The sequence below is a fragment of the Enoplosus armatus genome, chromosome 14 (assembly GCF_043641665.1).
Source record: "Enoplosus armatus isolate fEnoArm2 chromosome 14, fEnoArm2.hap1, whole genome shotgun sequence".
Lineage (NCBI taxonomy): Eukaryota > Metazoa > Chordata > Actinopteri > Centrarchiformes > Enoplosidae > Enoplosus > Enoplosus armatus.
Window position 1 is genome coordinate 2,356,862 of NC_092193.1, and position 23,472 is coordinate 2,380,333.

The 23,472-nt window shown below is 39.3% G+C and overlaps 1 protein-coding gene across 1 annotated transcript; it reads right to left on the bottom strand.

Annotated features, from left to right (window-relative positions):
* Positions 1 to 7,054: 7,054 nt before the first annotated feature.
* Positions 7,055 to 23,318, bottom strand: LOC139296856 (WD repeat-containing protein 37). Its single transcript, XM_070919413.1, has 14 exons — positions 23,225 to 23,318; positions 21,155 to 21,322; positions 16,336 to 16,432; positions 15,514 to 15,609; positions 15,275 to 15,339; positions 12,325 to 12,460; positions 11,842 to 11,913; positions 11,441 to 11,485; positions 10,964 to 11,040; positions 10,602 to 10,836; positions 9,518 to 9,659; positions 8,914 to 9,048; positions 8,152 to 8,266; positions 7,055 to 7,186 (listed from the first exon to the last, which is right to left on the bottom strand). Exons 2-14 carry the CDS (start codon positions 21,290 to 21,292, stop codon positions 7,055 to 7,057), a joined length of 1,485 nt encoding a protein of 494 aa, XP_070775514.1. The 5' UTR covers positions 21,293 to 21,322; positions 23,225 to 23,318.
* Positions 23,319 to 23,472: the final 154 nt, after the last annotated feature.

A 23,472-nucleotide genomic window follows, 5' to 3' on the forward strand; every position in this document is an offset into this window, starting at 1 on the left:
ATCAGCTTAAGTAGCCTAAAAGCTACTAACTTCAGCTCTGGAAGCTAATGCTAGCTTGTCTGGCTAGCTTAAACCTTAACAACCACATCACTGTAACCACTTAGCTAGCTAGCTAGCTCAAATGAGTAACATTGAAGATCTTTTTATGTAAGTTAAACTAAGCAATATACAGTGTTTGAGTAAAATGTAACTTGTTAATAAGGCTAATCTTTAACTTGCGAAGACACAACTGCACAGTCAGAGCTGGATGTGTAAATGTGGGTCGAGCACTAATAATGCAGTGTTACTGTCATATCGTACAGGCTGTAATTACAAGCAAGTAGCAGTATCCAAGTAGTATCCAAGTAGCCTCGTAATAGAGTGCTGCAGGAATGAGTCCTAAAACCCGGTAATTAGTTAGCATCTTTACACTTCCGGTTCCCTCGTCTCAATGTCAGTGGTTTTTGAATACGTTTCTGGTCAGATGCCTGAAATAAGGTCTGTGGTTAACACAAGCTTAAGAGATTTCAATGTTTTGTTCTACGACTTAAAATACGTCAGTAGATACCCCGCTCATGAATTTTGGAGCTTTTATGTGTCTTTAAAAAAGGCAGTTGCTAACAAGTGGCTAAATGAGACTACAGAGGTTGTCGCGGACATTAACATCTTCATGCCGAATGCGGAAAGTCATCTACTCACTAGTCCGCCTTTACAGCCTCGTTGTGTTTATACTCTATATCTATTGGTCTATATATCTTCATATATTTTCTTAAAAGTGAAGCTTAGTGGTGGTGACATAGAAGTAATGCGACCGTGGTGTAGTTGGTTTATAGCCTAACGTTAGCTTTTTACTTCTGGTGGTTCCATTTACGCTTCAAAAATCATAAAAGTGGTGTTCATTAGTGAAGATTATCTTGCTGAACAAAACGTGTGAGTATAAACTTATTTTCCGCAATAATCCAAAATCCCATGGAAAAATCCCATTGGCTTTTTGTTGAGGGAACCAGGGCGATGCTAACTTCCAGGTTGGCCTACAAAAATACGTCATCCCTGCAGGACTCTATACTTGTCTGATATCGGGAACTTCTATAGCTATGATATCTCCCACCTGATAAAAATAACTATAACAAACTGGTGGCAAAATGGCTGCAAAAATCCAAATTAGATCCAGAACACAGTCGATTCAGCTAATTCAATGGGGAGTTGAACACTGTGTCTGGTTTTATTTGTTGACTAATACACAAATACAAATATGTAACACAATTTTAAAAAACCTAATTAAGGCTTAATTTCAAATGACCTGGTATGACTTCAAGGCAAGCCATTGGGCTGGCAATCTTGGAAGAATTCTGTATGCTCCCAAGTGAGAATAAAGCGAGGTTTTCCACCTCTTTTCTTATTGAATGCTGCATCGTCCCACAGCAAACAGACACTGAAAGACACTAAATGTAGGGTCAAGGGTTATGTTTGCTGCCCCAGTGTGAATAGTGTTAGATAGATAAAATAATCCAGTTGGACCCATTCATCCCATTTTTATCTTGCGTGTATAAGTTTGTTTTTATATGCTTGTAAGGGACCTTCATTGCCATAATGCCAAGCACTTAACTCTTAAACCAAGTCTTACCCTTCAATCAGCCCATAAGTGAGGGCAGGACAAAATGTCCTCACTGTCCAATAGTGTCCTCACTTAGATGGTGTAAAGTCCATATTGGTCCTCACAAATACTACAGTACAGGGGCGCATGCAATCACACTTACAAAACTTGTCACTTAGGAGGACATTGCATTGATTTATTCCTTGGTGACTTACCCAAACCCTAACCACTACCACTATATGCCTAACCCCAACCCATGCTGACCCTACTGAAGCAAAAACCAACCTTGAAATGTAACGGTTTACCTTGAGGGGGGCCAGCTTTATGTCCCTAAATGTGAGTTGAGTCCCCATAATGTGACTGTGTGAGCACATTTATCTCCCCCATGATGTGATTTATACAAGTACCAACATACCTGACGGCTGCAAAGCAGAATCTGATTTATTAGTAACCGCCTCTGGTTTCCTTTGCTACTGAACTGAAAGTCACATTTTAATTTTATTCAAACTTAGTTAGGGTTCGTTTTTCTTTTCTTTTAGAAAATGTGTGTTCCGTTGTTTCAGTAATGTATATTTAATGTAACTGTATGTCTCACTTGTTCAGTTATGTTTAAAGTTTTTCACCCTGATGCATTTTGAACAGTGTTGTAGAGTGCAAGAGTTTAGATGTGGCTCAGGAGAGAAGACGCCGCCACCTAGTGGGAAGTTGTGTACATTACAAGATGTGGAGTGAAGAGTATTTTCCTTTATTTTTTGTCCTTTAGATTTCTTTTTATCTCTTTAAATGATTAATTGAATTACAAATATCCCAAAGACTTTACTGAAAAATGTGTTATTCTTGTTATTTAGTGTCTGTTTGTGTTAATTTATAGAAACATTTTGAGGTAAGGAATGTAAAAGAGTACTTCTACTGAAAGCCGCTGGAGTTGAATGTGATGGAAACTTTTATTATTAGGTATGCAGAATGTATGTGGTCTATATTGGTCATGACTATTTTTATCACTGGGAATAAATTATCTTATTTGTGTTAGTTTTTGCGTTTGTGTGTCCTGTATCACATCAGCGTGTCTGCTGTTTGGTGCTGAGCAAGTAGCGTACATTTCACTGAATCTGAATCTTTACAAAGAAACAACCCAAAAACCACTCGACTAGAAAGTGTTCAGCACGAATGGTTTATTTTGATTTCACAAGCAGATGCTTGTTCCTTATTACACAGCTATTATCCACAAAACTGCTGTCAAGTCGATCCAACAGGTTTTCATCTTTTTTTTCTGAGAAATGAGCTGTGGTGTTCGTTGTTCTACATCAACCACTTTGATCACACGAAACACTGTTAACACCAAGGAGCCACAGTTTAACGGCTTCAACGCGGTGGATCTGAGATGCTCAGTGATGATGCGATCTGGTTTCATGGTGACTGGCAATGTGAACGGTGCGACTGAACATTCGGTTAAAACAGGTGAATTATGAACGCAGCAGCAGAGTGGCTCAGTGTTGGTAGAAGATGCAGTTGAGTGCAGTGAAACTTGTTTAAACTGCTCAAAAGGAAGGAAACAAAATTGGATAAACATTCACGGACAGACACAGCTTCAACATATTCTGCACACAAACATAATGTTTCGTCAGTTAAACCAGGGACGACTCCGTTTTAGGGAAAAGCACATCAATGGTCTCTGCTCCCATTTCTGACAAAATAGATTTTAAAAATTGCTAATTGCAGCTGGAGTGAATAAAGAGAAGACTACAGGACACTTCAGGACTTTTGGCAGGTAATATAAATAAACTAATATAAATAACTACTCACAAAAAAAGGTCTTTTTTAAACATAATGTACAATACTTTGTGTGCTTTTAGGAAAGTTTAGCCTGCAGCTGACGAATAACGCTGAATAATTAGCATCAGGCTAATTTGTAATTAGCCAATTAGCCAGATGCCATCCCTGGAATAAATGACAAACTGAACTCATTTTTATGTGACTGTAAAGCCTTTGACAGATGAATTAAAATCATCCATCATGAAGCAATAAAATGGATTTACACAAAATAAAAACAAATGAAATGCAGGATCGTGTCATCAAGTTAAAAAAAGGGCTAATAAAACTGCTGCAGCTGAAATACACTATGTATTTCTTCATATATTACAATCTATGATACAAATGTTAAAGAGGTGGTTAACACTTTACATTTGCCTTTTGACAAGTATCTCCATTTATTTCATCTTAAATATCATGAGGCTGTTTTTACACCCCAAATTTATTTCAACAAACATCTAATTATTTTCTTTTGTTAGAAACACATTTCACTGGGCTACACTGCGAAAAGGCAGCTGTAAAGTGTTACCAAACAGTCACAAACAAATGTGCTTTTTATCCACTGTAAGGAGAAATGTCCATCATGTCAATGTTACTTGTTTGAATGAACACTTGTTACAAACCAGCGAAGCGCTCCACAAATATAAAGCTAGACTTAGAAACAGTTAGTTTGAAATAAACTGTGCTTGTTCATCATGTTACTGCTGTAACTCATGAAGGCCGAGTACAACGGCAGTACAACAGCAGTACAACGGCAGTACAACAGCAGTACAACGGCAGTACAATGGTTGTACAGCGGTCGAAACATGAACTGCCCGTTATTACAACAAACACGTTTTTGATTTGTAACACCACACAGACAGACGCAGACTTTGTTCTTGTAACGTAGTGAAATAATCTCTCACACACACACACACACACACACACACACACATCATTACAGCCTCCCATTCACTTGAATGCAGCTTTGGCTGAGTGTTTTAGTGGCAGTGGGAAAGCAAAGCACGTGAAAGCAAACGCATCACATCACTCTTCAGAGATTTCACTAGTTTTAAAATACCATAACAAATATGACACCGACAGAATCCCCACAACAGTGTTTCAACACTAATGACTAAAGGGCACTGCGATAAACTAGAAAACAAAGGTGTTTTTTTTTACAATCATGTCAAGTATTGGTACAACAGCAGGGCTGGGCAACCATTCGTTCATCAGTGTTTTGAAATAAAGTTTTGTTTGTCTTATTCACTTGCTTGTTCTCTTCGTCACACGCTCTTCATCCTGAAGTTTTTAAACTTGTCACAAAGTGGACGACATAACTTTAACGTCAATAAACACTTTTTGCAGGCCAGAAACCCAAGAAATAAATTCAGATCCTGGTTCACAGCTGAAGTTCCTTAGATCCTGGAAAAGTGTTGAAAAGAGTCCAACACCAAAACTTTGCATTACATCGAGTATACTGTAGGCATTATGTCTCAGTACCCAGCCCTGCCTGACGACCATTTCAACAGGTTTTGCTCTTAGAGACCAAAAATTTCATTTGCACACGTACAGAAACACTGAAATCACCTTTCCTCCCTGCACACAGAGCGCCGTATGTCTACACATTTATCAGCCTCTAACAATAAACTGTCAACCGGGCAGGGAGTTGACTTTTCTTATTTTTTTTGTCTACTAGACACACAGTGGCTGGTTCATGGCTTTACAGAGACAGAGACACAGTCAGATCCAGACATCAACACTGTGAGCAGACTGACCAATCACATCAAAGATCATGTGGGAGGTCATACTGGAGAAAAACCCTACTACTGGGACCAACACTGGAGAAGAAACCACAGCAGCCACACTGGAGAGAAACCATAACACTGCCTTCTACGTACGTGAATCACGGCCCCGGATGGCTGTCAAACACAACTCAAACATTTCAATCACTCAAGCTCAAAACTCTTTAAAGATGATTTCTGGAAGCTTTAATGAAACATTAATTATTGATTGAGTTGTATTTATATATTGGTTTGGAGTGGTTGTTTAATTTTCTTGTTTTTCGTCTCAAAGACGTGGGTTACAATCACAAATGCTTTATTTGTTAATAATAAAAAGGTCACGTACAGCTTCCTTTAATGGAAGTCACCCCCTCTCTGTTGACTTTATACCCAGCTGGCAGGTCATGAAGAAGATTCTCTGCCATCAGGTGAGTTCCTACTTTGACTGAATGTTGAGGTTCAGTCAGACAGCCATCCAGAATCGTGACATGTAGTATGACACTGCTGTTTTCAGGCCATCAACATATCAGCAGTGCAAGTGTGTCCACACTTCTAGTGCTAACACAGCATGACTGCCAGCACAGGAAGTGTTTTACTCACATTTTTTTTTCAGGTTGCCACAGAAGATAAACCAGCCAATTTCAGTTCCTTTATCAGCCATTTTGATTTTTACTGCAGAATAGGACCGTGAAACCCCTTTGGGTTATGTGCCAAAGTGTCTGGCTGTGCAGACAACAATCCTACCAGCTGAAACTCACCAGCACTGAGCTGTTGGGTCATTTTTCCATTCTGACTGTGTTTACTATGTACAGAAGCTGCTTTTTTCTTCTCTAAAACAGTAACAAAAAGAAAACAGCTATCGGTATTTTCAAAAAAGGTGCATTACTGTATCCCACAGAGACTCCTGAACTCCTGAACGGAGCAGAACCGATCTGTGACAAACTGAAGGAGAGCTTCATTCCAAAATTAAATATCATGTGTATTACAGATGTTAAGCTGTGAATCTCAGGTGCCAAACAGAACATTTTGGAATGAAAAATCCACTTTTAACACTGTTAACAAACAGCTAACTGAAATGGCTAATGAGCAAAAACACAATTTAGACAATGTGTGTCTTGTCAAGTGTGTCAGAAGCAGAGACTCAAAAGATCAAAAGGTAAAGAGAAGCGTCAATTTGTGACAATCAAAGAGGGCTTCTTCCTTGAGCTGCCATTTTTGAATGTTTATCATAGAAATCAGGAAATTTAAGTGACGCAGAAGGTAAATGGCAAATTATCGCAGATTAACTCCTGAAATGCACTAAACACCAAAACTGATTATGTAAAACTAGTGGATTTTTCCTTTAAAAGCATCATTGTACTGTTGGCGGCACAGATTAGATTTGTTGTCTTGTAGTTTAAATCAGCATCAAGCAGATACATGCAGCATCTCACTTATTTAACTCTTCAGCGAGTTCTGCTTTTTAGTTTTCAACAAAGAAGAAGAAGAACCTCCTGCCTTACGTCTTTGTGCTTTTTTCATCAACACGGGTTTTTCTTTTCTTATTTTGGATGGCGAGGAATCGCTTCCACGCAAAAAAACACAATGTGTTTGTGTATATTGGCGGCGGTGAGTTAGAGAGCGTGACAGATACAGTAGACAGCGAGCGCAAGTCCTTTTTCTTTCCTGCCCCTCAGTCTGGGGGAGGCCAGAGCTCAGGGAGCTTTAATATCAAATACTGACCTCCTGTAGACTCAAAAGACGGCTGTGATTTTATTTTTCATTGAGTCGTTTATTGAGTTTTCACAGACAAAGAGGATGAAACTAAACTTTTGAAAGCCGCCTTTTAAGCCTGCAGGATGTGAGTGTTTGATGCTCCAAAGACAGACTTTGAGTTTCACTGTAAAGTGACAGTAGGAGGAGGTGGAGGTCATTTCTCCTGCAGCAGGGCGGGGATGTTGATGTTCCAGCCGATGGCCTGCCGGTCGAAGCCGCAGGTGAACAGGTTGCAGGAGGTGTTGTCTTCACACCAGGCGGAGCAGCACACCATACGCCGGTGACCCTGAACCACAGCAGACAACACAGCAGCTGTTAAACACTGAGGACTGAAGTGTTGTGACAAACAATAGTCAATATATTAACAATTACTGATGATATACATAGTTTTTGTCTGATTATTACAAGTTGCAGCAAATACAAATATGTATGTTCTTTCTTTTTTTAATCTTTTATTGGACTTTTTTGTCTTTATTTTTCCATATGTGATATGCAACAAAGAGACTTTAAACCCGGGATGTTGCAGCTGCATCGCCGCCATTGTTGTATTTTATTTCTTCAATATTTAATCTTTCGGCACAAGAAGTGGAGCACTGAGGGAGGAAACAGTGTTTTATAAGCATGTTGCACTCTGATATATGAATAAATCTTAACTAAATCTGCTGTCAACATGATGGACAGACATTTAAAATCTGATGTTTGGAGGGTTTCATGTCAATTAGAAAGATCACATCACATGTTGGAAGAGGTAAATCTCAACATGTTAATATGAAAATATTTCTACATGTGTGAAAACTAATCAAAATGTTACAAATTAAATTAGTAACTACAGCTGTATTGATTAATAATTAATGGTAAACTGGACAATGGACAACACCTGGTTTTTTTTCTATTATTGCTACTACAACTAATAATAATGATAATAAACAATAAAATGAGAAATCTTAGAGTAAAACCTCAAATTAACATGAATCTGATTATTTATGATATATTGAGTTAATCCCCAGTTGTAGAGTTCACTTGCAAATCTTCATTTTGGAGAAGAAAAAAAACAGAAGCTTACTGTGCAGTACCTCAAAAACTGCAGTATCCAGTCAGCACTATTAAGTGTTTACATTTAGATAATTATATAGTATAGACGAATGATGACCTTTTCCAAATGGTAGGTCTCTATTTTAGAGCAATAACTCGTGTCATAATGAATGGAAAGGTGTGCGTATGGAAGCTCTGAGGGGCCAATCGGAGACCGACCTGTCTGTTGCTTCGTGGGAGTCGAGCCAGCCGCACCCCGGACATGTCGAACAGCCGGACCTGCCGATTGTCGTGAGGAAGAGCGATGATTTTCTGGTTCACCGACACGCTGATCCTGGACAGAACAGCAGCAGGACCAAAGAGGTCAGATTTCAACTGCGACACGCCGCACTAATTATGACCACAATAATTAGCAACAATTTCCATAATGTCAATGAGGTCATTAAGTCAACTAGGGCTGAAACTAACAAATATTTTCATTTTTTTAATTAATCATTTAGTTTTAGAAAATACGGAAAAATTGCTTGTTTATTTGATTTGATAGATATTTGATTTAAAATGATATAAAACATAGAAAAGCAGCAAATTATCACATTTGAGAATCTAAAATCAATCAATTTTGATTGATTAATAACTCAACCATATTGTTTATTGACAACAGTTATTTTCTGTGAATCGACTAATGATTGTTTCAGCATTATTTTCAACCAACATCTGCTTAGTTAGAATAATGCAAAAAAAAGGTTTTCAGCTACACTGTTATTCTAAAAAACTGTTGTTTGCAAAATGCTGTCACCATGAAAATTAAACCCAATTACAGCCGATATCTAAACCAAATCACAAAAGATCATATATTATGATTATGAACGGTGTAAACGATATAAACTTTCTTCCTCTGAACACAAACTCTGAGATATATCACAGCCTACTGCACATCTACAGCTGAGTTTTCATGTATAGGCTCGTTTACAGCTCACAGACCTGTTGACAGCAGAGTCTGTGCGAATGGTTGCTATGGGCGACCTCATGTTCTTCAGGTCCCACACTTTGACGGTTCTATCGTCGCTCCCAGACACCACGTTGTCTCCCACCGTGAACACAGCAGACGTCACCGTGCTGCGAAGGACGAGACAGAAAACAAAGTTTGTTCAGACTGAAGGTAGAAGACGGAGGGGGGCGGCCTTCAGCACTGAACTTGCTTCCATTATCAAGACGTTTTCTTTCTTCTTGAATCAGTGACATGTTAAAGCACATTTGTTTAAATAACTTATTTAGCTGAATATTGAGTGTATTGTTTTACACAGCAGAAGATGGCTTCAGGTTTCTCATATGTCCAAGTCAACTATTATCGCCCCCCTGTGGCACACATGAAAACAACATGTACATTTAAATGTTAGTATATTAAAATTTTGTTCACTTAAATAAAATAAAAAACATTATAAAACTTTATGAACAAACTGCACAAATCCTGGTTTTAATTAATTGACTAAATGTTATTTATTAATACTTTTGTCCAGATATGTTGGTGTTTCAAAACATAAAGTGAAAAGGTGTGTGTGTGTGTGTGTGTGTGTGTGAGACTGACTCAGTGTGTCCCTGGAACACGTTGACAGAGTGGATGGACGGGTCTCTGAAGTCCCACAGTCTGAAGGTGGTGTCTCTGGATGAGGTGACCACCAGACGCTGGGTGGGGTGTGTGCAGCAGTGGGTCAGCTCCTGGTCATGGCCTGAAAACACACACACACACACACACACATAATGTAAGCACAGAGAAGATTTTGCCAGAAAATTCTCCCTCACACACTTCCTTTCATTCCTTCCTGTTTATCTTTGCCTTTTGTTACGTCCTTACACATTGATATTCTTCTCAAAATGTATTATTTATTGTGCATCATCTCGTCTCTTACAACCTCATTTTTCTGTCAGCAGGGTTGTGTATTCCACAGTGTTACTCCCCTACAGCTGAATGACTCATTGGAAAACAAAGCCCTGCTGAAGAGTCCCTCCCAGCTCCACGGTGGTCACAGTTTGACCTTTGACCTCCTTGTTAAGAGTGGGGATATCGTTATTGCCAAAACTGAAAAAAATACATCCTCTAAAAAAGAATATATGCTTTATGCAGCATTCAGTGCCACCAATTAGAATAGAATAGGGTTCAAATGTCTAACAGCAACATGTATGAAGCCACTGGCTAGATTCTGTTTGTCAAGATTTTGGAAATGAGATACTCAAACGGTTATGTACACACAAGATAATGAGGATACTTATTTTGAATGTTTTCCCTACAATTGTTACTATTAATATTAGTACATTTTTAATTGTTGTTTGATTTAAGTTAAGCCTGTTTGACACATGTAGGTACTGTGAAGTTACAATGAGTTACTTGAGTTAAAGCTTACACCTTGTGTCTTCTCTTTAACCCGTACATGCACAGCAACATAAAAAGGATCATTGGCCACCAAAGTCTTGTCATCTCCATGAGGATGCTATTTTTTGTTACCATTGTGTCTGTACAGACATCCATTTTTACATTTCTGTTCATGTAAAATAAACAATGTTGTAAATAAATCAGCTTTAGAGACATTGAGATACTATCTGAGCATATAGTACACGCTGTTGGAGTCCAAAGTTTTAAAATAAACACTATTAGTTTATTCCCTTCATCCTACCAGTGAGTGAGTGGACCAGCTCTGAGGTCTCCACATCGTACAGGTTGGCGGCTCGGTCCCAGGAGGCCGTCACAACCTGTTTGCCCCCCACCAGCCAATCGGCAGCGATCACCACGCCCTGATGGCTGCGCAGAGTCGTGGTCGCCACACGGACAGAAGGACAGTCGTTTGGACCCTCCACTTCGCCGTCGGCCTCATCTTTATCCGAAAAGTCCACGTCGTCGTCGCAGGGTGTCTGCTGCGGTCGGGGGAGGGAGGGACGAAGGAATTCAGAAACAATAAAAAGGTCCAAACAACTCATAAAGACACCAGAAGCTCGATCAGGAGCACAGCAACACACACATAGTGCCGCTGAAGCTTACACTGATGTCAGCAACAGGCTGCGGAGTCGGCAGCTGCACCATGTATCTCCAGATGTGAGCTGTCTGGTCTCCAGAGGCTGAGGAGGAGAGAGACAACGCTTCCTAAAGATATCACTCTAAACAATAATGTCTGCACGGAGTGTGTAAAGAAACTCCTCCATCGTGTCCACAGCTCTACTTTGTCGTTAAAATGTGTTTTTCTAAACGAAAGTAAGGTTGAATGAAAAATGACATGGTCTATAACAACATTGTTGATGGTACCTGTGCTGACGGCTGTGTTTGTGTATTACTGTATGTGGACAGAAATGTTGACGTGATGTTGACATTTTAATCTTGTGCCCATTCCACGTTAGGCTACAAGAGGTTTTGCAGCTTGGCAGGACTCTTATTTTAACATGTGCTAAATGATGAAACAGACAGCTGTGCACGATTTCATTCTGACTGATGTATTTTTATTTTTCCAGTATTTTTCATTACCTGTCAGAGCCATCTGTTCAGTCGGGTGGAACTTGATGGAGTTGACTGCGGAGACGGAGACACAGATGTATTACGACACTGTCGATATACTTCTTGTTCTGTGACCCTGACCTTCAATTGTCTGATGGTCGTTTCCTATTAGACTTTTTGATGAGTTCGAAGGGAATTAACATATTTAAAAGAGAATATTTAAATTTCCTACTAATGTGCTGTAAATATATTCACAACAACTTTACAATACTGAGTGCTGGAGTCTTTCACTTGGATTCAGCAGGTCATCATATTGGCAAATATTTTAATGGAAAATATTTTTCATTTAAAATAGTCCTGACCTCTCTGTCTATGAGCACAGTATTATTGAATTTAATTAGATCTATTATTGTAAACGTTCCTAACTCTACCTGATCCTTGATGGCCCATATATTTGAGGAGGCACTTTCCCGTCTCAATGCTCCACAGCATTGCAGAGTGGTCTGTTGACACATTATGGACACAAAGAGGGAAAAAACATTTAGAGTTAAAGCCTTTTTACAACTGTCTACAATCAACAATGGTTTTAAACGGCATGTCTGATGTATACAGACTGTTTGAATACAGAGTCTCTGAAGTTAAATCTAGCATGAAATTAACAGTTTTCTCAGCTTGGAACGATTGCCGTTAAAATAAAGAAACTCTGACATTTTCGACAACGACAGTGTGAAAACAGAGAGAAGAAACCAGGAACACTGACATCTAATCTAAGAAAGAAACAAATACAAATTATCCTTCAACAAAGGGGTGTAGAGAGCAGAATAATGAGATGTATTACAGACAGAAAAAAAAGATTAAGCCAAAGAAAAGAAGGAAAAATAGACTTATTGCAGGAAAGAAAACCAGTGAAGTACCTGCAGACGCAGTACCGAGCACCACAGGTTGTGTCCTGGTGACGCTCAGGTCCCAGATGCCGTCTCTGTGGCCGACATACTCTCTGACCAGCTGGCACACCGCTCTGGACGTGGTCGCTTTGAAACTGGACACAATCTGTCACCGACATCAAACTCACGTTAACACAGGAGGAAATCACAGCCGTACTGAACCTAACAGGGTTCCTGCACATTTTACTTCTCAAAATGGCATCTTCTTATTCCATTTGTTGGGTGGGACTGGAAATCGGCATTTTGGGGGTTAAGACCCAACACTGGACACCATTAGAAATGATATCGAGATCAATAAATCCATACATTTTTTTAAGGGGAGCCTGGTATGCCATTTATACCAGAAGTCTAATACAACAATAGGTTTCAAAATGGTCCCACACTTTTTGCTCATTTCTTTTGCACATTTTAGAAATGACCCAATTTTAATTTTCCAGACTTTTCCGGAGCTGTGTAGGAACCCTGGTCTGATAGAGGGAGGAAGCAGAACTGAGGATCACTGAGAAGCTGCTCAGCGGGGTCCTTGTAGTATGCCAAGGCTAGGAAGCTTCGGTTGACAACAGCGTTATTCATATCAGTCCTGGGTTCAAGAGCTTTTACCAAAACAATCTTTATTGGTGTTTGTTTTAAGCTTGTCAGAGCACATGATAGGTGGTGCTGTCATATACTCCAACAACCTGATGCTCCAAGTGCTTTAAAACAAACACCATCACCACCCCTCAACCCAGATCTGGTATCAAAACAAATGCAGACGCATTAAATATCAGTACTGTATAGTGCATTTATCATACCAGGATTATTATAAATGCAAAAAAGAAAAATCGAGACGGGGAAGAGGGGACAAAAAATACTGAGTTATAGTGAGACAGAAGAAATTGATCAGTAATTATTAACAGTTGTATCAAGGTTTGGTCAAAGTGTTTACATTAAAGATGGGGATGATACAAACTGGACTCTTGGTTCGTTTTGGACACAGACCACTAAATAAGTTCCAACTAAAAGGAAGCAGGAGAGCAAAAACACCAGCATCATTCATCTGAAAGATGACACAGAACAGAGCATATGCTTCAAAGTTTTTGTCTGTTAAAAAGTTATAAAGTCAAAAGATGATAATCAAAAGGAAACAGATAAAAGGAACAGTGAAAACGGTGAAAAATACCAGTGGTTGCTGGTTGTTAGCGAGCAGCATGGCGGATTGTCTTGTAAAACATAAAGTCTATCAAGTTATGGTTTCTCATAATAATGCAAACGCAGTGTGACAATGTGGAAATTAGTGGAAAGCTGACTGGATGAACAGTCATTTGTGTGTCTCCTGTTGTACTGAGAATGATGATGATGAATCCAGAACGTGTTCAAATGTGACACATGATGCAACGTGTCACATTTAAAAAAGAAGCAACAGGAACGGGGAGCTTTAAGGAAACGCGAAGCACCGCAAAATAAGCTTTAAGTAACTAGCTGAGCAGTGAATCTAACGCAACCAGCAGTTAATGCTCTACAGTGTGAAGCTTCAGTGTGCAGTCTGCCATAGCCACATCAAGATTTTGCTTGTTTTAAAATAAATCAGTTGACGGGATGGGATTTTCGAATCAATATACCTGAAAATAACCTTAGTGACAATTGCAAAAGTTAGCACTTATTTCAGTAGCATAGCTAAACGGATGTATTGTAGAGAAATGCCAAAGACATGTTTGAGGTCATTTAGAAAAACAGCGTCTCTATTACATAGTTTGTCCACCAGAGAAACACTCAAAAGTTTATTTTTCAACTATAAAATGTTCCTCTCAGTACATACTGTATGTCCTTTAAACCCTCATTTATATGAGGGTTTAAAACCCTCAAATATCAGCTTCCAAAATCCAGTATTGGTTGGGTCAAATCTCTGGGGAGGAGGCCGAAATGTGTGAGAGAGAGATATCTCAAACCCTCGGCTAGATACCATGAGCAGTAAGTGAGAAAATATGGTTTATTTTTGTAATTTGAACTTGACTTCTTTAAAGCCACTATATCTGATTAATCTCTGTAATCTTGTATAATTTCCCCCCGGGGATCAATAAAGTATTTCTGATTCTGATTCTGTAAACAAATACAGCTAAAAAGGTATCATGTGCTCAAATCTCTGTGAAAGTCGGTGTTAATCTTAAAGGGATTAACAACGTAAAAAACTAAATCTGATATGGCCAGGCACAGCACACTCTGCCTTAACTGAGCAATGACCTAAAGCAGCCAACAAATGCTCCTCCACCTTGAGTATTTTATTAATCAAGGCACAAAAAGCATTTTGAGCTAACAGCTGCCGCATGTTAAAGATGTCTCCATAGTGTACCATTATGTGAATGCTGATAAGTAAATCAAAACCAAGGAGGTGCAACTGAAAAAGCCTGTTAGTGAGATAATAAAATCGTGTTTTATCTCACACAGAAACTGATAGAAAAGCTCAAACTCCTACATTTGAATGACCAAGTCTCTGGGGGAGGGAGTGTCGACCCCCTGGCTGGGCTGTTCATGCATATTGGCACACAAGGGGGAGAAAACAAGTTACCCATGAGTCTCCACCCCACAACTCCCAACTGGTAACGCTGAAGTTGCGGGATCCACCTACTCTGGCATGGCAAGAGTTTGAACGCGGCTACGAGCAAAAAGGTGAAAAAGACAGCAGTTCTTCTCTTTAACATTCAGAAGACATGTGATCATAAACTGACGAGCTAGAAAACAATGAAGCCAATTCACCGATTACATCTTTTCACATTTTGTACTCTACCATCCCTGATCAATGGACAGTTTTCAAAATCAACATTTTCTCAAACCAACGATGCTTTGATAAAAGTATAAACACACACTTATGCAAGCAGACTTCAACCTGTACTCGGTACAACAATTATTTTATTTTGCACTGGCAAAAAAATAAAACAGCATGTACCTTGCTTGTGGAGGCCTTGTAGGTTGTCTTTAGTTTTTGTGACAGCTGGCTGGTGCTATGACTCGCTGTGGATTGTCAGAAATAAGAGATATATCAATTGATAATAAAAAGACAAAAATTAGCATAGCACATCCATAGCAGCAACAACAAATATTTCACTTGGGAATTAAGCAATTCATATTGACATCTCACTATAAACACTATTTAAAATACTTAATACACTTAGAATGCAAATGCACCTTTAGTTTTCAGTGCTCCTTTGGCTAAATCTGCCCCTTCGAAAGTCTGTCCTTCTGCAGCCAAACGATCGTTCAGCGTTTCGATTTCTCTGCGTACTGAAAGTCAAACAGGTCATGTGTTAAAAGACCGACAGCAGTAAGACCAAATACACTCGTCACTGCAACATAGCACGGGTTTCCCTGCCATCAATGCCGCCATCGTCAGGCAAGGTGACTTACCACGGAAAGGGAAGGAGCTTTGTGCTTATAAAAGCCCACCAGAGAGGCACAGTTCAGAAAACAGAAACATTGCTATGTAGCTGACCAGCAAGTCAAGTAAAAGATACTTGTTCCACCACACCTGAAAGTATTCGGCTTATAAAGTCCTGCGATGGCTTCTTCAAGACAGAAATCTTTAAAGATTGGACCGAGTCTCTCGATTGGATGAGCATTGACACCAAGGATGCTTGTGGAATTAATCATTTTAACTAAGTAAGCAATCATTTATACATTTTGTGTTGTTTTTTATAATAAGTCAGATAGTTGTTGCATTTAAGAGACATGGCTTACTTTTCTTATCTTTTGTAAATGTATTCATGCTCTATAATGACACAATCAAAAATATCTCACACTCAAATGCTCCATTAGTTGTCACAAGAAGAGGTAGTGAGTGAGTTTCTCAGCCTTAGAGAATACTGAGTAGAAAAATAGAGGCTGTGTTTGACACCCAAACTAGATGGAGACGCTTCTGCTGTACTGGGTATACTGGCTCTATCTACTGTGTTTTTTGGTAGACCACAAGTAAAACCAAAACCAATACTTCCTGCCTTGATGAGGACTTACATTCCAGGTTTTCTATGTAGAGGTTTTCAAACTCCCTCTCGATCTGACTGAACAGGTCCAGCAGATTGCTCCTCAGAGACAGAGGCAGTTTGGAGTCCTGCAGGGAGAGAACAGGAGAACATGAAACCTCCTGGAAACACGGGTTCATCACTGACGACAGATGTGCGAGGCTGGTGTTTCACTTCAAATACTGAGTAGTATTATTGTTGATCTATCTATAAAATAGCAGAAAAAAGGTGAAAAATAGAAATGACTTATCACACAACAAAAACCTTGAGAGGTGAGATGAATAAAGAGTAAAGAATCAATAAAAGTTCCTATGAAATGAAAGAATCAATAAAAGGCTCGCAGAGCACAGATGTGTTGACCTTATAAAACACCTGAATGCGTTTTTGGAGGTTGTACAAACAGGTCTTACTAACTTTAGCCTGTTGGCTTGAGGAAGCAAAAACATCCCATTAATTCCAATGTACAAATGTGCAATATTACAAAACAACAAACTATGGACAGACTATGGGCACATTTAACTATTCAAAACTCACATGCTGCTTGTGGTGTGACATGTACCGAATTACTACATACAGTATATACACATAATCATCTCAGGATCAGAGATTTAAACTCAATGTTCAAATGTTCAATGATAAACAAACACTCAAGTGCACATGATCTACAATAACTGACTTTTTAAAGAAGCTCATCAGTTTAAACTGGTTCATGTGCATGCAGCAAGACACTCATTACTAGTTTACAGTAGAGTAAGTCCTCTTGTGATGACCACAGCTCATGATATACTTTATATAACAAAAAGGTGAAGGGAAAAATGGGAAGAAACTGACAAAAGGTTGATGATTTTGTACCTCAAAGTAAATGGAAAAAAAACAATACATGGTTCAATTACAAAGTATTTGTACTGTAATTTGTGTTTTCATGATTAATTACCACATGGACCTTTGTGTTATTGCTTATTAAATGTAATTGTTATTCATTTAAACCCATTCGCAATAAATTGATAAATTTAAAAAACAAAAAAAATTACAAAACCTACTTATGGAGTCATGCATAGACCATCACAGTAGTGAGTTAATAGTTTGAACATTTCTACAGTTCTGCCACAAACACAGTTTATTACAGACAGTCTTTGCCGGCAGCAAAGACCCAAACAGGAAATGGGCCATCGCTCCTCAAAGCTTTGTCCAATCATGATGAAACTGGCCCTCTTTGTACCTGAGTGCAGTGCACTCTGCATAATGCACTCATGCTTGGGCTGAATTGCTGCTCGCAGCTATATTTTCTAAAGAAATCAGTCAAGTGTGCTGTTAGCATTCACGGGCTGACGTTGGCAGCAGAAAGGTTTGTGCCACGGTGCACACATCAGGATAACTGCACAGAGAAACGACTGACTGAGAGGAAAGGCTGCAGCATGGGGGGAAAGGTACAGGATGTCATGCGTATGTTGCATACAGTTGTCATGTTGACAAAGGATGTAGGACAGATTCTATGAAGACTCAAAACGCATGAGTGGAGCAACCTATTTGGAGCATTTGCTTGTTTGATTTAGTTTATTTAAGCAGAGACGCCTGAAATATCACAGTTCTGTTCTGCAGCACTGTTCATTACACAGTCTACTACAGGACACAACACTAAACCTAAACACTATCTGGTCTGATGGCCATACGCAGCAAACTCTTCTTCTGTTCATTAAAGGGAAATTACATTCACATGACGATTTTATTCTCCACCGCCATTGTAGAGATTTGCAAAATTAGCAAAAACAACATTGATCAGTGGAAGTACAGCTTTCCAAAAAGAACTTGTTTGTGTCTGACCAAAATAAAAACAAAGTAGTCTGCTAGAAATCTCTGTAGCGTTAAGAGCAGATCCACTTCCAAGTCCAAATTTCCCAAATATCTGCGACGACAGTGTAGAGCAACATGTTGTTATGGCACAAAAATGTGAGAATGACACCCAGGTTGACAATTACAGGAATATACCTCTAACTGGTGTGTCCAAATGTAGCGCAAATTTTAAACTATATTTCGGGAAGTTAGGCAAAAGAAAATGTGAATTCATGTTCCTCTCCATCAAGTACTGTTACGCTAATATTAGGAGTTGGGCGCATTGGGATAAACAGTTGGTGATGCTAATTCTCCAGCCGAATGTCATTAAAGAAGAAGAAACAAGATGACGTAGTTAAAAGAGCGCCAGTCAAACCTCAAATGATGGAAAACATGATATAAATATAGCATTTATGTTTGTTTCATTTGTTAGCTGCCATTTTTCTTCTCTTCAGGGGAAACTTATGTGACGTTTCAGTTACAGGCTTCGTGTACGTCACGATTTATTCACAAAGCCTGCCATTTTCTTTTCATCAACACAGCAACTTTTCCACCTCAACAAAGACTGAAAACTTTTTTGTGAAATGTCGACTTTTCACTACTCAGGTTTAATGTTCAAATTTACAGAACTGGACATTTATTTCTACTTTCTCACCATCAAAATCTCAGAACACGGGTTACTAAACTGTCCAATGAACAAGAGAATTATGAGTCATGTGATCTTACAAGCCCTGACTTGTAACTGGATGTAACTGCACCAAATACAAAATACAGTCTACTCTTCCACTTTAGTCTAGCAATAGAAAGAAGACTGTATGTGTGATTGAGCCCAATATGTTGCTGGAATATCTAGAATATCACATTTTAAGGGGAAATGATGTAATGATTGGAAATATAGAAATCACTTTCAGAGCCACCACACAACACCTCCTCGAAATACTCATCAAACTTAAACTACACGAAATGTACACAACTAAAGCTAGCTCTAAAAACTATTTGGGAGGTTACACTACTTTCTGAGACACGGGGGGGCTAGACACCTGAAACTTACCTCCATTCTCATGAAGGATTCCAGATTATCAGAGGACTGGGACCAAAAGAGACCAGAGTGAAAAAAAACAAAAAGTCATGAGGAAGGGATTACACTGTACCAAGCTGGGTTAGAAACAGCCACTTGAGACTGGCCAAAATCCAGAATAACTCCACTGGGACTGCTTAGAAGGTACGTAGGCTTTACCTCCTGTAAGTGTACCACGGGGTCTCATTTCTTAATAAGGTTACAGGCCTTTCTCACAGCAAACATTTTGACTTTTCATAGCAGGAGAAGCACAGGTGCTACAAATAACATTAACGATGCCTCTGTTCATTCATTTTATTATTTACACTTGTGCTTTTCCTCGTGTGAAACAGGTCTATTGCCTTTCCAGTGCAGGGAATGTGAACTGAGGTTTAAAGTCCAAATGATCATGTTGAGCAAGAGTTATACCAGGGATATTTCAAATAAATACCTTAATGCTGATTTATATCGGGTTAGCTTCAGGGTTTTACAGTGAAGCAGACCCCGAATTAATGGGAAAGCTGTAATTCAACTATTTTCGGCATGTTTAATAATCAACTATAGTTGCTGAAACTGTTATTAGGGTTTAGGTTTTGACTCCACACTCTGTAATTCAGCTTCCCATAAACTTAAATATTTTATGATCTCAAGCCACAGTCCTGTTTTTGTTTTGTTTGTGCAAATTCAGGTTTAATTTATTTTTGATTTTAACCGTAGAAAGCTGAGATGAAACTTTCTTGAGGATTAGGACACAAAAAAACAACAAAACAGAGATCATCAAATAAAAAAATATAAAAAAATCAAAAGTGCATCAAAAAACCTGACTACTATAAATGTTAAGTGAGGTCAACACAAACACAAAGGTTAGCAGACTACGATATCATGTATTCGGGTTCCCATGAGGACAACATTAATCCATACTTGATCTCCAGTTAGCATGACACAGCAAACCATGCAACCTCTCTTGACTGTGAAAACAGTGTATAATGTCTTCTGTGGCTCCGGAGGAGCTTCGTCAAGTCTGGCAAAATAACTTGGATGAATGATGTCATCAAAATACTCCTGATGATGTCATCACCTTGGGCTTTGGACTACAAACTGGAGCTGAGGTAGGGAGGCTCTAATGAAAGATGGGGTGCGTTATGGACATTGTAGGATCCAGTATTTTGAACCTTCCCTGCCTGATAAATAACCTGCATTCATTTCAACTATTCTTTTCTGTCTCTCGCAACTTTATGAAAGTACAATACTAAACCTGACAGCTGGAGTACCTCTTTAATCAGCTAAATTACAATTATAAAACACTAAGTGAGACAAGCATACCTCATGGTTGATGAGAGTTAAGAACCTCAGTAGGTGAAGTGCGTTCAGGTCGTACAAATTCACAGATAAAAGTTCACCATTTTTTCTCCCTTGATTTACTATCTTTTCAGAAATTCCAGGTAACTGCGTTTACCAAGCGTCCCAGAATTAATTCAGTTCCTTATTAGTTGGCCAGAGTGAAACATAGCAGGGCTCTCATTCCTGAGCACCAGGAACAAGCACCACGGATCTAACAGATCCACCTGAGCGAAGTGCAAATGGCTAAGCCTATTCTGAATCCATCTGTTTTAACCAGAGTTAAAATAACCTTACAGTAATCATGCAGTAACCGTGCCATGCCTAATCCAGCAACAATATAAACCATTATGTGCCCTCTAAAGTAAAATCTAATTGGTTTAGGCTTACAACTAGAGTGCTTATGGGTGCTGACAGCAGGACAGCAAGCTTATGATGACAGACAAGGGAGGAGTGTAGTTTGACACTTCCAGAGGAGCCGCCGGTGATTCTAGTGGTTGTTAGCTAGAAAGTCTGACTATCTAAATACTTTCTCTTTTCCTAATGTGTTTGTTTATTTTCACTATATAAATGAGCGAGGTGTCACCTGTCCCTCCAGCATGTCCCTCTGCAGGCCGGAGCGCTCCTGCTCGGTGCTGTTGGTCCTGCGGATCGACAGGCTGTGGGACTTCCTCTTCTGCTTGGCCTGGCGGGCGGCGGCGCTGCTCCCGCTCTCCACGGGCATCCCTCCCTCCAAACCTGATGTAACCACAGTCTGAAAGTACACAATCATAAGAAAGAAGGTGACCAAAGGGTCAAGAGAACAAATCCTGGCAGGTTAGGGCTGGATGCGGGTCCCTCACTCAACAACTACACTCAGTGGAAAACATAAGGCGACTGTGTTGCACTTGGCAGTGGTTGTGTTTGGCTGCTTCCACGTGTGAATGTGTGAAATGAGAGAGTGAATGAGTGTGAAACAGAGTGTTGCAGAGCGTCCAGGCTCAACAAACCCTCAGTAGGTCCCTTAAGGCGAAACGTGAGGGATTACTGGGACAGAAACTGAGAAGTGTGCAACAACAACAGACCCTTTTCTTCCTGTTTCTAAAAGCAGAAAATTGTCGGCATATCAGTGTTTTGTTGGATAAAGCTGAAGTGTTCTATCTCGGACAGGGCAACATGGAGACAAAAAACATTTATTACAATATTCAGAACATAATTTATCCATTTAGCTATGAGGCAACAAAATCACCTCACTGTTTCTAGTTAATGTCCATCACGCTGGACTGTCAGGTAATGGAAGATGCAACTCTCATCTTTAAAAGGCATTTAAATAGTTTAGTAAGGCTGCAACAAATTATTATTTCTACTATCAATGAATCTGTCAATTATATTTTCAATTAATTCATGAATCAAGTTAGTCAATAAAATGTCCATGATAAGTTCCTAGAGCCCAGGGTAACATCTTCAAATAGCCAAAAGTCCAATAAAGAAACGATTATCTTTGTTTGTTCTTTTTCCCCAATTAATTGTTTAATTGTTTGATCTATAAAATGTCAGTACAAAACCTTTTTTACTATCGTAGAGAACCAGCAAATATTCTCATTTGAGAGTTTGGAACCAGTGAATTTTTGGTACTTTGGATTAAAATATGACTCAGACAATCAGAATAGTTGTAAGAATGTGCTGCTTTTGTCTGTTTTTATATAATGTATACATTTAATAAGAAATGAAAATGAATAGGTCCAACCAATAAATGTTTTAAGCATGTTTTGCCTTATAAATGACATAGTTGGTTACCAGTATTGTTTTCATCATTTTATTTCAGAAATCATTTAGGGAGAACATATTATTTGCAGTGTAATGTGGGAAACTAACTTATTTATCATGACTCATAACATTAAAAAGACAAGCTGATCATCATTATCTTGCCCACTCCTCAGTGGTAACTGGAGTTAAATCCTGTTGGGTGTCAGTTTTGTCATGATCCATTACTGCAGATTTAAGTATCATAATAATTGTTAAAATCAATGTAAATCGCAATCTCTGGGATGACAGGTCACTTATTTTGCATAAGCACACTTGCAGCGACACACAGGACTCCCTCGTCTGTGCATCAGGAGGAGGGACTCGTTGTTACGGATGCTCATATCAGAGCAATGACACAACATAAGCCTGGCCCCAGCTGTCACTAATCTTTGCCCTTGAGTTGACATAAGAAGGTCTTTGGACACATGAATACGGTGTTTTTCTGGCACCAGCCAGCTTGTAACCAATAAAGACATTGCTGCGTCTGTCTTCCGTTAATGTGTCTTTCTACTGAATGAAGGAACTGCCTTGTTTGGCTGTCAGACACCTTGGCTGGCAGTTAGTTCCTCTTGCTGACTGTCACTGTGACCTAAAGATGTGAGGGCAATGAATAAAACATTTACATTGTGTTCCGGTACATCTGGAGGGAAAATGCGTAAAAGGGAAAAAAAAATAAGAATGAATACAATTTCCCTGACTGTACGTGAACGTTAACATTAGCAAGTCTAGACAATGTTAGCCTTGTTGCAGCGCGACGCTCAACATAGCGTTAAGCTAAGCGAAGCTACCGTTATCCCCATTAGCTGGTGGTGCCAAACATGCTAATAGGCTAACGGTAAGACAGCCTTCCCAAACATGGAATCCAACTTACCAGAAAGTCTACAAATGCAGAGTTTTATTCCGGGATATTGCGGGAAATGTCGTCCTTTGTAACATTTTCTTCACTGGGCGAGAATGCAGCGCAGGTTTTTGTCCAGAATCCGTGTTGACAGTTGACGAGCTCCGCTACGTGAGAAAAGATAACGAAGCCAATTCCGGCCCGGGGTTTTTCACAATAAAAGCCCACACGTTTAAGCTGTAGTATCGCCTCATGTCATACTCTACTCAAAACGATTTAGT